The 19054-nt window shown below is 41.7% G+C and overlaps 1 protein-coding gene across 5 annotated transcripts in view; it reads right to left on the reverse strand.

Annotated features, from left to right (window-relative positions):
• Positions 1 to 19054, reverse strand: part of naif1 (nuclear apoptosis inducing factor 1) — a 103597-nt gene that overhangs the window by 26183 nt on the left and 58360 nt on the right. For 2 of the 5 annotated variants that reach the window (XM_060931799.1, XM_060931796.1), the window contains exon 2: positions 2043 to 2090. The exons of 1 other annotated variant lie outside the window; for it this stretch is intronic. In XM_060931799.1, the coding sequence (XP_060787782.1) occupies positions 2043 to 2090 (48 nt within the window). Of the gene's footprint in view, positions 1 to 2042; positions 2094 to 19054 lie in introns of all 5 variants that reach the window. 2 more of the 5 variants (XM_060931797.1, XM_060931795.1) reach the window with 1 other exon arrangement.

The following is a 19054-nucleotide window of genomic DNA, read 5'->3' on the forward strand; positions in this document are numbered from 1 at the left end:
TAGCTTGTACATCTGGGAAGGCATCATTAATGCTAAATGATATATACACGTTTCAGAGCAATATGCTGCCATCCAGACAAAACCGTTTTCAGGGAAGGTCTTCCTTCTTTCAGCAAGACAATGCCAAACCACTTTCTGTGCATATTAAAACTACATGGCAGTAAGAGTCCAGGTGCTAAACTGGCCTGCCTGCAGTCCAGACCTGTCTCCCATTGAAAACATTTGGTGCATTATGAAGCGCAAAATATGACAAAGGAGACCCCGAACTGTTGCAACTGAAATTATATATCAGGCAAGGATGGGACGACGTGTCTCTTTCAAAACTATAGCAATTCGTCTCCTAGGTTCCCAAATGTTTAGAAAGTGTTGTTAAAAGTCGAGGTGATGCAACACAGTGGTAAACATCCCAACTATTTTGGAACATATTGCTGACATCAAAATGAGCATATCTTTTAAAAAAAAAAAAAATTTAAAAAAAAAAAAGGCAGTTTCAACATTTGATATGTTGTCTTTGAAATCCAGGGTTTCCATAATTTGCAAATTATCACATTCTGTTCTTATTTACAGTTTATACAGCATCCCAACTTTTTTGGAATTGGGGTTGGATACAAAACACACAAACGTGGAGAAACTAGATTTTAGGTCTGGTTTTCTTTACTGGGCTGCTTAGGGATTTGTTAGTTTCTAATCAAATATAGATTCAGCTTTCAAAGTACATTAAATGTTCAAGGCTCCAAAGGGCAATTCCATGTAAATGTCAACCTCACCATGCAAAAATAAAGCAACATGTAAAACATCAAAACCACTCCCAGAGATATCACCTAGGCCTGTATTTTACAGATGTGAATAAGTTGAACCAATTTGTAACCAACCTAATATATGTCACTGTCAGTCTTTCTTTCTTATAATGTAAAACCCAAGCTAAAATCAACTTTGATCATGTACAATTCTATATTATCGCCACAAGCCACAGAAATGTATGCTAAAATCCACAAAACAGCAAAACAATAGCCATCCTAAATATTATTTAAGAACTTTGATAGTTTTAGCTGATATTTTGAGTTTTTCAAAGGGTTATGGTGGTTAAATTGCTGATTTTCTAAACATATGCCATGTCTATTTCAGACGCGTCACATCCATAACGGAATTTCATCACATCCATAACGCTGACTTTTCCTTCCGAAACTCTGCATGAAATACAAAATATTTTAAACAAAGATTTTTTAATATTCACCTTGGACCCCTCTATCAAATGGATATCTCCATTTCGACATTAGGTTTACAATTTCACAGAGTTTGATAAAAATGTACAGTCACCCAAGAAAAGTGATACTTTTTCTGTCACATCCATAACGCATCTTTTATTGGCATTTTCTGGCATGCCCTAGATGTACTATGGGAATTGTTCTTGTTCTATCACTTCTCCAGTATGGTACAGCCTTAAAATATGCAACACCTGTTTAAATACTGGGAGACAATAAAACATGCACTGGGTCATTTGTTGCCATTTTGAGTTCAAGTGTCACGTCCATAACGCTGGAATTGCTCCAAACTAACATCATCCCGTTATCCCGAGGACGAGAAAAATAGGGTACAGGATGCTGTAAATTCTGTTTTGGGATGCTTTCAGTGTGATACTTTTGTGCACGTTTACACTTAAAGGGAACCTTCAGAATTTAACCTAACATATTTGGGTATTACTTTGGAAGTCAACTTCCAAAGTAATACCCAAATATGACAATATGAATGAGTATTTGACAACATGGAAAGGATCCCTTTTGTAAACATCAGAAACCAGGTCCATACGATAATCTAAACCTAAGGAGCTTGACCACTTTTGCATAATTTCAAAATGTCCAATCTTGCCTACATGGTACAATACTGGGCACAATATTTGAGTACAAATATAATAACGCTACCATTAAGCTGTGACTTCTTCTGGGTCAAAGTAACAAACTAGGTCACATTTCTAAACACAGGAAAGTTTATGATTTAGTTTGTGAATAATCACTTTTTCCTGAAAAATGGCCTAAAAGGCTTACCTTCTAGAGTTTTCATTTCACAGGCGGTACCAGGTGTCGGCTGAATACCTGCTGAACAAAGTAAAATGGTATAAGGCTCCTGCATGATTTTAAACTTCGTTTTGTGCATGTTGTATACTTACTGAAATTCTGTTCATATTATTATATTATTCAACAAGCTCACATGTATGGTTTTACATTATATTTCAGTCTTATATATGCTAAACTCTGCAAACACGGTAGTAAAGTGACAAATTCATCAACTTTTAGGGGAAATTCCGACAAAGCTAGAATTAAATTTTTTTGTTACGTAATATTCCGTCACATGGTACTGTATTGCTTAGTGTCTGTATTTTAACAGAATTCATGATTTTCAACTGTTTTTTGCCCCCACACCTTGATGTGGCAAAATTAGATTACCCAGCATGCATTGTGCAAATTTCACCATCAGTAATCCATACTTGATCAACCAATACAGACCTCTGAATGAGACACGTCACTCTGACGCTCCTAAAACAGGAAGAGCCTGCCTCACTTGCAAAAACAAGGACAACAAGCCAGAATTAGAAATGTGTTCATAAATACACTCACTGTCCACTTTATTAGGAACACCTGTATACCTGTGCACATTCATGTAGTTGGCTAATCAGCCAATCATGTGGCATCAGCACAATGCATAAAATCATGCAGATACAGGTCAAGAGACTCAAGTAATGTTCACAATGAACATCAGAATGAAGAAAAAAATGTGATCTCTGTGACTTTAATCATGGCATGAATATTGGTCCCAGATGGGCTGGTTTGAGTATTTTAAAAACTACTGATCTCCTGGGATTTTCACACAAGAGTCTAGAGCAGTGGTCCTGAACTGGTTTTGCTTCTGGACCCACATTTTATGACATCAAGTCGGGACCCAACAGTACACTAAAGTTATTCATCTAGAAGCAAACAAAGAAATGCATATTAATTCTACATATTAAATTAAATATCCATTGCATAGACTAATGAGGTTAGATCATCATCATTTACCATCTCAGATAACAAGAAATAAGTCACCTTGCATACACTGCAACCCTACTATAACAAACTCCTTGGGGGATGTCCAAATAGTTTGTTATACTGAAATGGACCCACTTGTCTCACCAAACACTCATGTTATCCATGAAATTTTAGGCACATTCTCCTTATCATGCACTTCTCCTTCTGAGTTATTATCCCAGTTCACTGACTGAGTTAAAGGATCACGAACAGAGGCAATGATTTCATTTCGCTAGGTTTTCTAAAAACCTAGAGATAAAAACACCGCCGGTATGCTTTAACTAGGCATGAAAGCCAAACAAAACCCCCAAAATAAACTCCTTTATAATTACATATCCATACAAGACATGTTCAAGTGTTCAACTGTTCATATTTGTACCTGTACACTGCGTACAGATTCCATTTTAAAAGAAAAACAATGTTCCTGGGTGCTAACATCTTAGTCTCTATGAGGTTCAAATACTGCTCTCAGAGTATAAATCGTGACCTAGGTGTTATCTACTGTAGAGACCAACTGACCTGTCTTTTCGACGGCCAATACCAGAAGTTGACAGGTAATTTTCTGCAACGACGGGGTTCAAAATTCCCATTCGGGGATCCTTCAGAGTAGAGGTCGACCGATCTATCGGCCGGCCGATTTAATCGGCCGATTTTTGCCATTTTTTAATGAATCGGCATCAGCCGATTTTCTTATTTGGTCGCGCCGATTTAAAGTCAGGCACGACAGCTACGTAGAACGCGGCGTGCAAAAGACCCAAGCCAGCAAACATTTCAGGAGTCAGCAGAGATAGCCTACAGGTAAGGCTTCAATTCTTACATTTCAATGTCCTAAAGTCGTATATTTGCTCTCATGATAGTTGTAACCTGTGATGTGTTGCTTCATTTAGCGAAAGGAAAAACGAATAGCATTTCAACTGCATCGGAGTTGTAGAATTCCTCTCGAAACGAAACGTTGCGAAGCCTTGTGGCCGCGAGTGCGTCGGGAATGCGTCGACTATGTAAGCCCCCTTAACGCTGGTGACCGCTATGTTCCGATCTAAACTGTAGTAATGGACAATCTAAGTGAAAAGTTAACAAAAAGAGGACGCAAAACTAACCTGTGAACGTATTATAACATTGCCATCCCATGTCCATTCGTTTTCACGATGTATACATGTTTGATTTGATTGTGAACCAGAGACCGATGCTAGACCTCTGCAGTTCCTATTTCCGGTTTCCTGCACAGCATGCTGGGAGACGGAGTTTTATATTGTTGAAACAGAAACGTGTGAAAGTTCAAGGCATGGAAGTTCCACAGTGAAACTGTATAACTTGAACATGTATTTTGCCGTTTTGAAGTAACTATCTGAAGTTGTCACATCATGGAAGTCTTCTTGCACTCTTTTAGTCTATTGATTATTCATTTTAATACGTTTAAGTCATTAATTTGTTAATTCTTATTGTTATGATGAGTACAGTCATTTTTATATAATACATAATATTTATACTATATATTATGTTATTTATAATGAATAAAATAAATGTTATGAATAATAAAATCTAAATGAAATTAATAATTTCTTTTCATCCTGTGTTACTAGTGTGTTTGCAGCACTAATATATTTTTATTTCATATTTATTTTTATGTTGATTATATATTGAATATTTCAGACTCAGAGTTCAGTAGTATTTCATTAGTAGCCTTTGACTTAACTGGTATTTATTTATTTCATATTTATTTCATATGTTGATTTTTTTTTTTTCCCCCTCCTAGAACTGCCACCTTATTGTGGTGGAGGGGTTTGTGTGCTTGAATGATCCTAGGAGCTATGTTGTCGGGGGCATTATGCCCCTGTCAGGGTTTCCCAAGGCAGACAGGTCCTAGGTGACAGGCCAGACTAAGAGCAGTTCACCAAAACCCCTATGGAGAAAAATCTGAGGACCGTGACGTCGCCCGGGATGACGCAGCCGGGGCCCCACCCTGGAGCCAGGCCCGGGGTTGGGGCTCGTATACGAGCGCTTGGTGGCCGGGCCTTTGCCCATGGGGCCCGGCCGGGCTCAGCCCGAAGAGGTGACGTGGGCCCGACCTCCTGTGGGTTCACCACCCACAGAGGTAGCAGTAGGGGACTGGTGCAATGTGGATTGGGTGGCAGTCGAAGGCAGGGGCCTCGACGACCTGATCCCCGGACACAGCGGCTGGCTGTTGGGACATGGAATGTCACTTCGCTGGGGGGGAAAGAGCCTGAGCTTGTGCGGGAGGTTGAGAGGTACTGGCTAGAGATAGTCGGGCTCACCTCCACGCACAGCTTGGGCTCTGGAACCCAGCTCCTCGAGAGGGGCTGGACTCTCCACTTCTCTGGAGTCGCCCGTGGTGAGCGGCGGCGGGCTGGTGTGGGCTTGCTTATAGCTCCCCAGCTCAGCCGTCATGTGTTGGAGTTTACCCCAGTGAACGAGAGGGTCGCCTCTCTGCGCCTTCGGATTGGGGAGAGGGCTCTTGCTGTTGTTTGTGCCTACAGCCCAAATAGCAGAATAGGAGTATCCGGCCTTCTTGGAGTCCCTGGGAGAGGTACTGAGGAGTGCTCAGACTGGGGACTCCATTGTGCTACTGGGGGACTTCAATGCTCACGTGGGCGATGACAGTGACACCTGGAGGGGCGTGGTTGGGAGGAACGGCCTCCCCGATCTGAACCCGAGTGGTGTTTTGTTATTGGACTTCTGTGCTAGTCACGGTTTGTCCATAACGAACACCATGTTCAAGCATAGGGGTGTCCATAAGTGCACGTGGCACCAGGACACCTTAGGTCGGAGGTCGATGATAGACTTTGTAGTCGTTTCATCTGATCTCCGGCCCTATGTCTTGGACACTCGGGTGAAGAGAGGGGCTGAGCTGTCAACTGATCACCACCTGGTGGTGAGTTGGATCCGCTGGCGGAGGAGGAAGCTGGACAGACCTGGCAGGCCCAAACGTATGGTGAGGGTCTGCTGGGAACGTCTGGCCGAGCACTCTGTTGGGGAGGTCTTTAACTCCCACCTCCGGGAGAGCTTTTCCCAGCTTCCGAGGGAGGCGGGGACATTGAGTCTGAGTGGCCCATGTTCTCTACAGTGGTGCTTGAAAGTTTGTGAACCCTTTACAATTTTCTATATTTCTGCATAAATATGAGCTAAAACATCATCGGATTTTCACACAAGTCCTAAAAGTAGATAAAGAGAACCCAGTTAAACAAATGAGACAAAAATATTATACTTGGTCATTTATTTATTGAGGAAAACGATCCAATATTACATATCTGTCAGTGGCAAAAGTATGTGAACCTTTGCTTTCAGTATCTGGTGTGACCCCCTTGTGCAGCAATAACTGCAACTAAACGTTTGCGGTAACTGTTGATCAGTCCTGCACACCGGCTTGGAGGAATTTTAGCCCGTTCCTCCGTACAGAACAGCTTCAACTCTGGGATGTTGGTGGGTTTCCTCACATGAACTGCTCGCTTCAGGTCCTTCCACAACATTTCCATTGGATTAAGGTCAGGACGTTGACTTGGCCATTCCAAAACATTAACTTTATTCTTCTACAACCATTCTTTGGTAGAACAACTTGTGTGCTTAGGGTCGTTGTCTTGCTGCATGACCCACCTTCTCTTGAGATTCAGTTTATGGACAGATGTCCTGACATTTTCCTTTAGAATTCACTGGTATAATTCAGAATTCATTGTTCCATCAATGATGGCAAGCCATTCTGGCCCAGATGCAGCAAAACAGGCCCAAACCATGATACTACCACCACCATGTTTCACAGATGGGATAAGGTTCTTATGCTGGAATGCAGTGTTTTCCTTTCTTCAAACATAACACTTTTCATTGAAACCAAAAAGTTCTATTTTGGTCTCATCTGTCCACAAAACATTTTTCCAATAGCCTTCTGGCTTGTCCACATGAGCTTTAGCAAACTGCAGATGAGCAGCAATGTTCTTTTTGGAGAGCAGTGGCTTTCTCCTTGCAACTGTCATTCACACCCTTGCTGTTCAGTGTTCTCCTGATGGTGGACTCATGAACATTAGTATTAGCCAATGTGAGAGAGGCCTTCAGTTGCTTAGAAGTTACTCTAGGGTCCTTTGTGACCTCACTGACTATTACACGCCTTCTCTTGGAGTGATCTTTGTTGGTCGACCACTCCTGGGGAGGGTAACAATGGTCTTGAATTTCCTCCATTTGTACACAATCTGTCTGACTGTGGATTGGTGGAGTCCAAACTCTTTAGAGATGGTTTTGTAACCTTTTCCAGCCTGATGAGCATCAACAACGCTTTTGCTGAGGTCCTCAGAAATCTCCTTTGTTCGTGCCATGATACACTTCCACAAACATGTGTTGTGAAGATCAGACTTTGATAGATCCCTGTTCTTTAAATAAAACAGGGTGCCCACTCACACCTGATTGTCATCCCATTGATTGAAAACACCTGACTCTAATTTCACCTTCAAATTAACTGCTCATCCTAGAGGTTCACATACTTTTGCCACTCACAGATATGTAATATTGGATCATTTTCCTCAGTAAATAAATGACCAAGTATAATATTTTTGTCTCATTTGTTTAACTGGGTTCTCTTTATCTACTTTTAGGATTTGTGTGAAAATCTGATGATGTTTTAGGTCATATTTATGCAGAAATATAGAAAATTCTAAAGGGTTCACAAACTTTCAAGCACCACTGTACCTCCATTGTGGACACAGCTGTTCGGAGCTGTGGCCGCAAGGTCTCTGGTGCCTGTCGTGGCGGCAATCCCCGAACCCGGTGGTGGACACCGGAAGTAAGGGATGCCGTCAAGCTGAAGAAGGAGTCCTATCGGGCCATGTTAACCTCCAGGACTCCCGAGGCAGCTGACGGGTATCGGCAGGCCAGGCGTGCTGCAGCTCGGGCAGTTGCGGAGGCAAAAACTCGGAACTGGGAGGAGTTCGGGGAGGCCATGGAGAAGGACTATCGGTCGGCCTCGAAGAAATTCTGGCAAACTGTCCGGCGCCTCAGGAGGGGGAAGCAGTACTCTGCCAACACTGTTTACAGTGCGGGTGGGGAGCTGTTGACCTCGACTGGGGACATTGTCAGGCGGTGGAAGGAATACTTTGAGGATCTCCTCAATCCTACCGTCATGTCTTCCACTGAGGAGACTGAGGCTGATAACTCAGAGGTGGACTCGTCCATTACCCAAGCCGAAGTCACTGAGGTGGTTTGCAAGCTCCTCGGTGGCAAGGCACCGGGGGTGGATGAGATCCGCCCTGAGTATCTCAAGTCTCTGGATGTTGTGGGGCTGTCTTGGTTGACACGCCTCTGCAACATCGCGTGGCGGTCAGGGACAGTGCCTCTGGAGTGGCAGACTGGGGTGGTGGTCCCTCTTTTTAAGAAAGGGGACCGGAGAGTGTGCTCTAATTATAGGGGAAATCACACTTCTCAGCCTCCCAGGGAAGGTTTACTCCAGGGTACTGGAGAGGAGAATTCGACCAATAGTCGAACCTCGGATCCAGGAGGAACAATGCGGTTTTCGTCCTGGTCGCGGAACACTGGACCAGCTCTATACCCTTCACAGGGTGCTCGAGGGTTCATGGGAGTTTGCCCAACCAGTCCACATGTGCTTTGTGGATCTGGAGAAGGCATTCGACTGTGTCCCCCGTAGTATTCTGTGGAGGGTACTTTGGGAGTATGGGGTTCGGGGCTCTTTGCTAAGGGCTGTCCGGTCCCTGTATGAACGGAGCAGGAGTCTGGTTCGCATTGCCGGCAGTAAGTCAGACCTGTTCCCAGTGCATGTTGGGCTCCGGCAGGGCTGCCCTTTGTCACCAGTTCTGTTCATAATTTTTATGGACAGAATATCTAGGTGCAGCCAGGGGCCAGAAGGAATCCTGTTTGGGAACCACAGGATTTCATCTCTGCTTTTTGCGGATGATGTTGTCCTGTTGGCTTCTTCAAACCAGGACCTTCAGCATGCACTGGGGCGGTTTGCAGTCGAGTGTGAAGCGGCTGGGATGAGAATCAGCACCTCCAAGTCCGAGGCCATGGTTCTCGACCGGAAAAGGGTGGCTTGCCCTCTCCAGGTTGGTGGAGAAGTTCTGCCTCAAGTGGAGGAGTTTAAGTATCTCGGGATCTTGTTCACGAGTGAGGGAAGGATGGAGCGTGAGATCGACAGGCGGATCGGTGCAGCCTCCGCAGTGATGCGGTCGCTTTACCGGTCCGTCGTGGTGAAGGAGCTGAGCCAAAAGGCGAAGCTCTCAATTTACCGGTCGATCTACGTTCTGACTCTCACCTATGGTCATGAGCTTTGGGTAATGACAGAAAGAACAAGATCGCGGATACAAGCGGCCGAAATGAGTTTCCTTCGCAGGGTGGCTGGGCGCTCCCTTAGAGATAGGGTGAGAAGCACAGTCACTCGGGAGGAGCTCGGAGTAGAGCCGCTGCTGCTCCACATTGAGAGGAATCAGCTGAGGTGGCTCGGGCATCTTTTTCGGATGCCTCCTGGACGCCTCCCTGGGGCGGTGTTCCAGGCATGTCCCCCCGGGAGGAGGCCCCGGGGAAGACCCAGGACACGCTGGAGGGACTATGTCTCTCGGCTGGCCTGGGAACGCCTCGGTGTTCTTCCCGAGGAGCTGTCCGAGGTGTCTGGGGAGAGGGAAGTTTGGGCTTCCCTGCTTAGACTGCTGCCTCCATGACCCAGTCCCGGATAAAGCGGAAGAAGACGAGACGAGATGTTGATTTTTTCAGAGTGTTCAATTTTCAATAAATCGTGTTAAGTTTGTAAGTGTTGTGCATCCTCTTACTAGTATGATATTTTAGCATGCCAATTAAGGACAATACGATAGCATATCGGCCCTAAAAATCGGCCCCAAAAAATCGGCAGCTCATATCGGCCATCGGCTGACTCTGACCTCTAAATATCGGTATCGGCTTTAGAAAAACCCATATCGGTCAACCTCTACTTCAGAGCACGTTGTGCACGCGCTTGGGACCCAGTCATTATGGGAAACACCTGATGCTGATTTGAGCACAATAAGCACATGTGCTAAGAACACTTTTCACAGAGACTTTGAAGTATTCTGTCAGGTATATGTCAGTAAACAGCTGTAAGTGCAGGAAGAGCGTTTATTAGCAGGTATGATATTTACAAAAACTAAACCGAAAGCAGAGCCATAAGCATGGCTACAAACATGACCGTGATGATGATAATACTTCACAAAGCCTTCGGGTCTTTACATGCATGTGCTGATTGCTCACAAATCAGCATCAGGTGTTTCCCATAATGACTGGCTCCCAAGTGCATGCACAACGCGCTCCGAAGGATCCCCAAATGTAAATGCACTTTAAGTCTTAGTGAAGTTTAGGCTGTGCCACTTGTTCACTTCACTGGACAAGAATGAATACCTTGTTCCAGTTCTGAATTTTTTTTTTTTGAAATTCTTACCTTCATGGAAATGAAGTGAGTATACCATCAGGTTTTTGATCTCTCTGTTCGACACAGCGTCCCGCTGAATGTTTTTTCCCCATTTTTTGCTTTTATGTTTAGAAATCTCTCGCTTTTTTCCCCTGATGATGAATTACTTTTGGTAAATAAAAAATAAATAAATAAATAAAAAAAATAACCTGATGTCTTTGTTTCGTTCAAAACTATTTGCACATCCAAAAATGCAGAAAAACTTTTCCACACTGATCAATGACAACTAACTCATCTGAATGAAGTACTACAAGTGTGCCCCCTGTCATGGCGTTGTAGTTACTGTTGCTATGAGGTCAGGTGACAGTGCAAAGCCTCTATTAGAGAAATTTATGATGAAACAAAAACGAGCAATTTTAATTTATAGTTTTGTAATCATGATTGTGCATGTGATAGGATGAATGTGATTATTTTGTAGGGCTATTTGAACTGTTTGCTGCATTTCTTTCCATCCTGGTTGGCAACACAGAGGCTGAAAGGGTCTTCAGCTGTAGCAACAGTATAAAGGTTGGTTTCCGCAACCAACTTAGTATCAGTACATTGGACCTACTTATTCATCGAAGCTACACCAAGATAGGCTTTGAAGACTTCTCGTTTGAGGAAGCCACAGAACTTTTCATGCAACCTCACCTGAGCAGTGTGTGAAATCTCTAATGCTTATTTAACTTGAGGCACAAAAGCTACATATGCTATAAAATAAAGAATGTTCTTGAAATGATTTGAGTTAACTGACTCCTTTTTCAGAAATTCACTACCTAAAACAACTTATTTTAAGAGCTTCTCCCAACTGCTTTTTCATGCCAAGATTGCACCAGAAGGCCCCAAATTTGCTTCAATATTTCAAATTTTCCCAGGGCAGCATGCCCCCAGAACCCCTAAGCAGCCCCAGACCCCTCTCGCAGGCGCCCCCGCTAACACCCTTCTCTCAATTTCTAGATTATACCCTGATTGTGACATCAACTTCAAACATGAACTTGTGGACACATCACTTCTAAATTGTTGTAAGCAACCCCAAAAATGCCCGAGTGTCAAGTGTTTGGGTGTAAAATAAGCCCAATCACTGACCATTTTATGTGACATACTTTTGTTTTTATTCACTGAAAAAAAAGCCATCTTTTTAGATGGCAAGAATTGCATTGCTATGCCAACTGGATTGTTTACTAGCATCCCTGTCAATACTATGTATGCATTATCTAGCTAAATGAGATTTAACCTTCATAAAAATGAAGTCTGTTGATTCATGGATTTCGTTGCCAGTAAAAAAAAAAAAAAAAAAAACCCTGGCTACAGAAAATTTCTGATTAGGTTTTTAGAATTAGAAGCTTTTATTTGTCACATACACATTACAGCACAGTGAAATTTATTCTCTGTATTTAACCCACCAGAAGCAGTGAAAACGTGCGCGCGCACGCATGCACACCACAGAGAGGTGATGATGGATTATCAACAACAACAACCACGACTAATATCTGGCAAAAAACGTGGGATCCTCTACCCACAATTTAGGCTTATTAACCTGTTTGCCAAGGCAGTTGGTGCTCTACTGGATAGTTTCTTGTAGATCATAAACTGTATAATGCACAGAGTGACATGCTGCAGACTGACAGTATAAAAATCCCCATGATTTACAATGTATGCCATGTCAATTTTTTTAAGCAGCAGCCTTTATCACATTCAAGCACAGACTTAAAAACACAGTGAAATGTTTCCTCTGCATTTAACCCATCTGGTCATATGGTCAGATGAAACCAAAATAGAACTTTTTGGTTAAAAACTCAACTTGTCGTGTTTGGAGGAGAAAGAATGCTGAGTTGCATCCAAAGAACACCATACCTACTATGAAGCATGGGGGTGGAAACATCATGCTTTGGGGCTGTTTTTCTGCAAAGGGACCAGGACGACTGATCCGTGTAAAGGAAAGAATGAATGGTGCCATGTATCGTGAGATTTTGAGTGAAAACCTCCTTCCATCAGCAAGGGCACTGAAGATGAAACGTGGCTGGGTCTTTCAGCATGACAATGATCCCAAACACACCACCCGGGCAACGAAGGAGTGGCTTCGTAAGAAGCAGTTCAAGGTCCTGGAGTGGCCTAGCCAGTCTCCAGATCTCAACCCCATAGAAAATCTTTGGAAGGAGTTGAAAGTCCGTGTTGCCCAGCGACAGCCCCAAAACATCACTGCTCTAGAGGAGATCTGCATGGAGGAATGGGCCAAAATACCAGCAACAGTGTGTGAAAACCTTGTGAAGACTTACAGAAAACGTTTGACCTCTGTCATTGCCAACAAAGGGTATATAAAGTATTGAGATGAACTTTTGTTATTGACCAAATACTTATTTTCCACCATAATTTGCAAATAAATTCTTTAAAAATCAGACAATGTGATTTTCTGGATTTTTTTCCTCATTTTGTCTCTCATAGTTGAAGTATACCTATGATGAAAATTACAGGCCTCTCTCATCTTTTTAAGTGGGAGAACTTGCACAACTGGTGACTGACTAAATACTTTTTTGCCCCACTGTATATATACGCCTTAAACCCAATACAGGTAAATGCAGATTACAAGATGGCTACAGGAGACGTTAATCACATATATATTGCAATAAATGTACATTATGTTCATTATAGGTAATTAATTGAGTCCTTTTAAGGCTCTCTTCATAAACAATGAATTTTTGATATGTCCTCTCAAAAGCTCTTTTCATGTCGCTTGACTTTTTTCCTCCTGTTATCTTCGTTCCTGGCAGTGTCGATCTTTTTGCATGTGTCATAAATGTACCTCTGCCACTGTGGCCTCTCAGTTACAATATATACAATATATTGTAACTTGTAATTGATCTTGTATTGTATATTCCAACATAAGGACATCCACAAACTCACATGGTACTCTCCAAATGGAAGGGACAGGAATCAGATAGACCATCTCATGATCAATGGCACCTGGGGACACTCGTTACAGGATGTCAAGGTTAGATGGGGAGCGGATGTCGGCACCAATCATCACTTAGTCCTGGCTGTGCTCAAAGTGAAACTGCAGAAGGCAGGAAACAAGAAGGTAGGCAGACAACAGTTTGATGTTGGGAAACTGCACGACCCAAAGGTGAAAGGCTCCTTTGTGCTTCAAGTAAGGAATGTTTTGTCAAGATTTTGACAAAACTTATTATACAATGCATCTCTGATGCAGGAGATGAACAGCTAAGAAATGAACAGGCAGGTTTTCACAGAGGAAAGGGATGCATTGACCAGATATTTGACCTTAGAAACATCATAGAGCAATGCACAGAATGGCAGAAACAGATTTACATCAACTTTGTTGATTTTGAAAAGGCTTCCGACAGCCTCCACTGGGATATCTAACGAATGTATGGAATCACACATAGTAGACCTTGTTAAGTCCTTCTATGCCAACTTCATTTATAGAGTGGTTAACAGTAGCCTAGCATTCCAGGTGAAGACAAGAGTCAGACAAGGATGTGAGATGTCTGCGCTGCTCTTCAATATCGCTATTGACTGGGTGATGCGCCAGACTACCGAAGACCAAACAATAGGCATATGACGGACCCTCTTCTCATCATTAGAAGACCTGGATTTTGCAGATGATTTGGCCTTGATCTCCCATACTCACAAGCACATGCAAGAGAAAACATCCCACCTGAGCTCCTTTGCACAACAGATTGGCCTCACAATAAACCAGAGGAAAACAAAACAAAACAAAAAGTTATGACATTTAACATCCCAAACCCCTTACCAATCCAAGTGAATGGAATTGATCTTACAACAGAGGAATTCATTTATCTTGGGAGCACAGTTAGACGTCATGGTGGTGCACATAATGACATCAAGAATCGAATCAACAAGGCTAGGAATGCTTTCAAAATGCTCAACAATGTATGGAGGTCTCAACAGTACAGCACCAAGACCAAAATTAAGCTGTATCAGAGCTGCATCCTGTCCACTCTTCTATATGGATCAGAATGTTGGAGGATGACTGCCAATGACAACCAATTGTCAGTCTTTCACACCAAAAATCTGAGGAAAATATACAGGATTTTTTGGCCCAAAACCATACCTAATCGAAAGCTACTCAACAGATGCCAGATAGAGAGCATGGAGAATATCATAATGAGATGGCGCTGGAACTGGATAGGGCAGGGGTCGGCAACCCGCGGCTCCGGAGCCGCATGCGGCTCTTTCATCCTTATGCTGCGGCTCTGTGCGGCTTGGGGAAGTAAATTTTATAAGTATCCAATTAAAGTGCATTTTATTTTTGTTAGTTCGTTTTTTATTGTAGTTCTAAATTGGAACATTATTGTGATCTTGAACTATTAAAATAAAATTATATTATATTATATTATATTATATATATATATATATATATATATTATATTATATATATATATATATATATATATATATATATATATATATATATATATATATATATGAGTGATTCCACGCTTATGGGTACTGAAATGGGGACATGAACTTATTTTTAAAAATTCACCTAAAACCATTTCTTTTTTTTACCATCAGGTCACAAAACATGTAATCTTTAATGAATGATATGTTAAAAGATAACTTTAATTTTTTGAGATGTAATAAAAACATTTATATGCCAAAGTCAGAACGTAACAGAAGTGTTGTGGACATATATATTCTCAATTTTAACAATGTAGAATTACTTTTTGAAACATAGGAAGGTGATGTTTTAGCAAATATAATAAACATGTGTAGTAGAATAAACATACACATTCTTTCAATAAGATTAACATGGTATAGCTAGATTGTAATTAATTTGTAACAGACGCGAGATGGACAATCGTAACAGAAGTAATGTAACAGACATCATTTTGGAACTCATAGGCTTGACTGTGGCATATAAATGTTATTACATCTCAGAAAATTAAAGTTATCTTTTAACATATCATTCATTAAAGATTACATGTTTTGTGACCTGATGGTAAAAAAAGAAATGGTTTTAGGTGAATAAGTTCATGTCCCCATTTCAGTACCCATAAGCGTGGAATCACTCATATATATATATTTTTTCGTCTCTCAATATATGCGTCACTCGTGGAAGCCGGTAGCCTATATACCCGCCAAAACGCTGTGCATCTATCGAGACTTTCAACCCCAGGTAGGCTAAGCAGGGCTCGAAATTCATATTTTTTCACCAGCCAGCCGGACTAGTTACCTTCCAAAGTAACTTGCCAAAATTTGTTCATGTATGAATTTTACTTCTGTCAAAAATAACACAAAAGAGAGTAGTGCCCATTGTTCATGACTAATGTGCATTTATTTCAAGACCCGAGTATTTTGACAGTTTTTTTTTTTTGCACACTTTACAAATTGGCATTTGCTGTTCCACGTCCTCCTCACGATATCCAAAAAAATGCCAGATGGCTGACCCCTTACTAGTTCTTTTAGGAACCAATTTGTCTGCTTCCATTTTTAATTTGTCGCTGAAATTGACTGAGCTTACACGGTAGCCTATGCAGCACCAGCGATTGCACGAACTGAGTCAGCGCTGTGTTGCCAGATACTGCTGACGTTTTCCAGCCCAAAATTTTGTTCAAAACCCGCCAAAATGCACTTGAAACCGTCCAATCTGGCAACATGTTCCTTTCAGCACCGAAATGTCGCCCGGGATTGGTTGGCGAGTGCATGACGTTATTATTATTATTAATTTTTTTAAACCCTTAGGCAGCCTCTCACGTTACTGTCTGAGGGACAGGGAGAAAACCACCGGAAAAGGTTTTAAACAAACATGAAACAAACGCAAGTCGGCGGACGACCATAAAATACTCCATAGTTACGATATAATAATTATATGCATCTCACACAGAATTTTCGGAGATATATCGAGTACATTCGATATATTGCACAGCCCTAGTCTGAATCTTCGCTTCATATGTATTTTATTTTAAACTCGCCAGCCGGGCTGGCTAGTGACAGGAATTACCCGCCAAATGACAAATTAAGTTGCCTCGGGCGACCGGACCACCGCAAATTTCGAGCCCTGCTAAGTATGGAGAAATGTAATCCCCGACACCTACATAAACATGAAGAAATATGCATTTGGAGTCCTGTCGATCTTCGGATCCACATACATATGTGAGCAGCTATTCTCCACCATGAACTTTGTTAAAAACATACCACTCACGCCTCCCAGATGACCGCTTACAGTCCTGCGGAAAGATGAAAGTGACTTCCTACAGCCCTGATTTGCAGACACTGTGCGCAGAGGTTCAGGAGCAGAAGTCCCATTAACCAGGTAAAAGAAATATTTATGCAGATATTTTGCAAATATTTAATTTTCATTGTTCAGTGAAAGTGCTCTTTTTTTTCCCAATTTATTTTTTAAATTCAGGTCAAGGCTCCGATACGCGCCCTAAAAGCGATATGAGGATGACGGCTCACGGCATTTTTTGTTTGCTACATGTATAATTTAAGTTCAACTTTTTAATTAATTTGAAAGAGACCCTTAACTTGGTGTTTTTTTTAATTAGTTTTTTTTTTAAGAGTCCAAAATGTCTTCATTACATGAATAAAATTCCATTTTCTCTGTAGCACTTCATGGATTTCATAAGCAACACACTATACTTGTTTATACAAAGCATAAAGGTAAAATAATAATAATAATAATAATAATAATAATAATAATAATAATAATAATAATAAAAACAATATATACAGTGTTATCTTCATTTTAGATGTCAAAAAGTATTTGCGGCTCTCAGTGTTTTCTTTTCCGTGGAAACCGGGTCCAAATGGCTCTTTGAGTGTTAAAGGTTGCCGACCCCTGGGATAGGGCATGTCATGAGAAGAGAGCCAAACAGCATCCTTAGAGTAGCCCTGCATTGGACACCAGAAGGTAGAAGAAAAAGAGGAAGATCCAAAACCACCTGGTGTCGGACTGTGGTGGAGGAGATGCAAACCATGAACATGACCTGGGGAAGCGTCCAAAAGACGGCCCAAAATTGCCAGGAGTGGAGATCCTTCCTTGCTACCCTAAATGCCAGGAGGCATAACGGGCAGTAAGTTAGTTCTCTTTCCTATGGTTATCATTGGTTATTTTTGCGTTCTTTTACACTTTTTACTGTGTGTGTGTACTCGCGGCGGCTTTATGGCCTTGACCTTCAATCACGTCAGCTACACTGTATGAAAGCTTGATACGATTGGCTGCTAATTGCAGCAACGCTGGGGCACCAGAAAGCTCGCTTCTGATTCGCTACAGTTCAAAATGAAAAGGCGACAGGACCAGCCAACCTTGTCCAGATTCTCTCCAAGTTTAGCAAGAAAGGTGCCCAAAGGAGGAGAGATTGGTAAACAAATAATTATTTTTATGAAAGAGTAATGACTATAAAGCTTGAACATGATGGTTGGTCTTCCAATGCAAAATGCTAACTTCAGTGAAGTTAAGTCTTTCCACAACCATCTCATGCCGTGATGGTCTATGTATGTGCAACGATGAATTAAAAACTAGATGGCCTCATTTGAAATGACGTAGGTGGCAGCACACAAACGCAGGACATTTGGATAAGATTAAATAAGTTATCTTATCTAATAGTCCAATGTTAATTTAAAAGTGAACAACCATGAAGACACATTTCTTTTAATTTTTTCCAGTATAAGTTTGGAGACAGACTGTTAAGAAACAGTGACCATGCCAGATGATGTTCACTACAGTACTGTTGGCAGTATTGCTGTTAAGGTAAATGAAAATGAGGATACTTATAGTTCAGAACTGGATTCCAAACCTGCTGGTGGTGGGAATGGACATATATTTGTGTCTTCTTGTTAAGTGCTTTTTTTTGCTAGTCAGTAATTAGGTTTTTTTTTTCCCCGTTTAGACTACTCAGTCAGTAGTCTTGGAGAATAGATGACAGCTACAGTAGCTGCTATACGTATTCTGTTCTCTGAACAGAGTCTGCCCCCTCTGAACAGGGTTCCCTGCTTTAAATCATTCTACTTCTAGTTTTTAGGTTTGATCTGGAACACATGTATATAGATTCTATGCTTTAGTGATGTGGCATTATATTATCAATAAATATAAATAATTAAGCCTTTTTCTCTCTGCAGGTTAGTTTAATACTAAAATTATTTATTTCAACAACACAGGTTTAGTTAGTAATTCATGTTTTACTGGCTGACATTACAACTGTATGTGTAGGCATGCTATTTTGGATTATGTTATGCCGTACACTCAGTTTCATGCACAAACTGATAAACACCCATAAAATAGTAATAAAAATGGTCATTATCAGCAGTGAAAATAGGGCCTAGAATGCACCAGAGAGCATCTAAAAATTGAAAATTTTATGGGGGACCCCCTCCCCCACTGCACTAGGCCCGGGTATCACACGCATTGCTTCACCCCCTACTTCATTTGATGACACAGCCATTGTTGGGTGTATCAATGACGACAGAGAGGAGGAGTATAGGAACCTGGTGAGGGACTTTGCTGTGTGGTGCAACAGGAACCATCTGCAGCTCAACACCTCAAAGACCAAGGAGCTGGTCATTGACTTTGGGAGGTCCAGACCAA

This window comes from Neoarius graeffei, chromosome 10 (genome assembly GCF_027579695.1).
Source record: "Neoarius graeffei isolate fNeoGra1 chromosome 10, fNeoGra1.pri, whole genome shotgun sequence".
Lineage (NCBI taxonomy): Eukaryota > Metazoa > Chordata > Actinopteri > Siluriformes > Ariidae > Neoarius > Neoarius graeffei.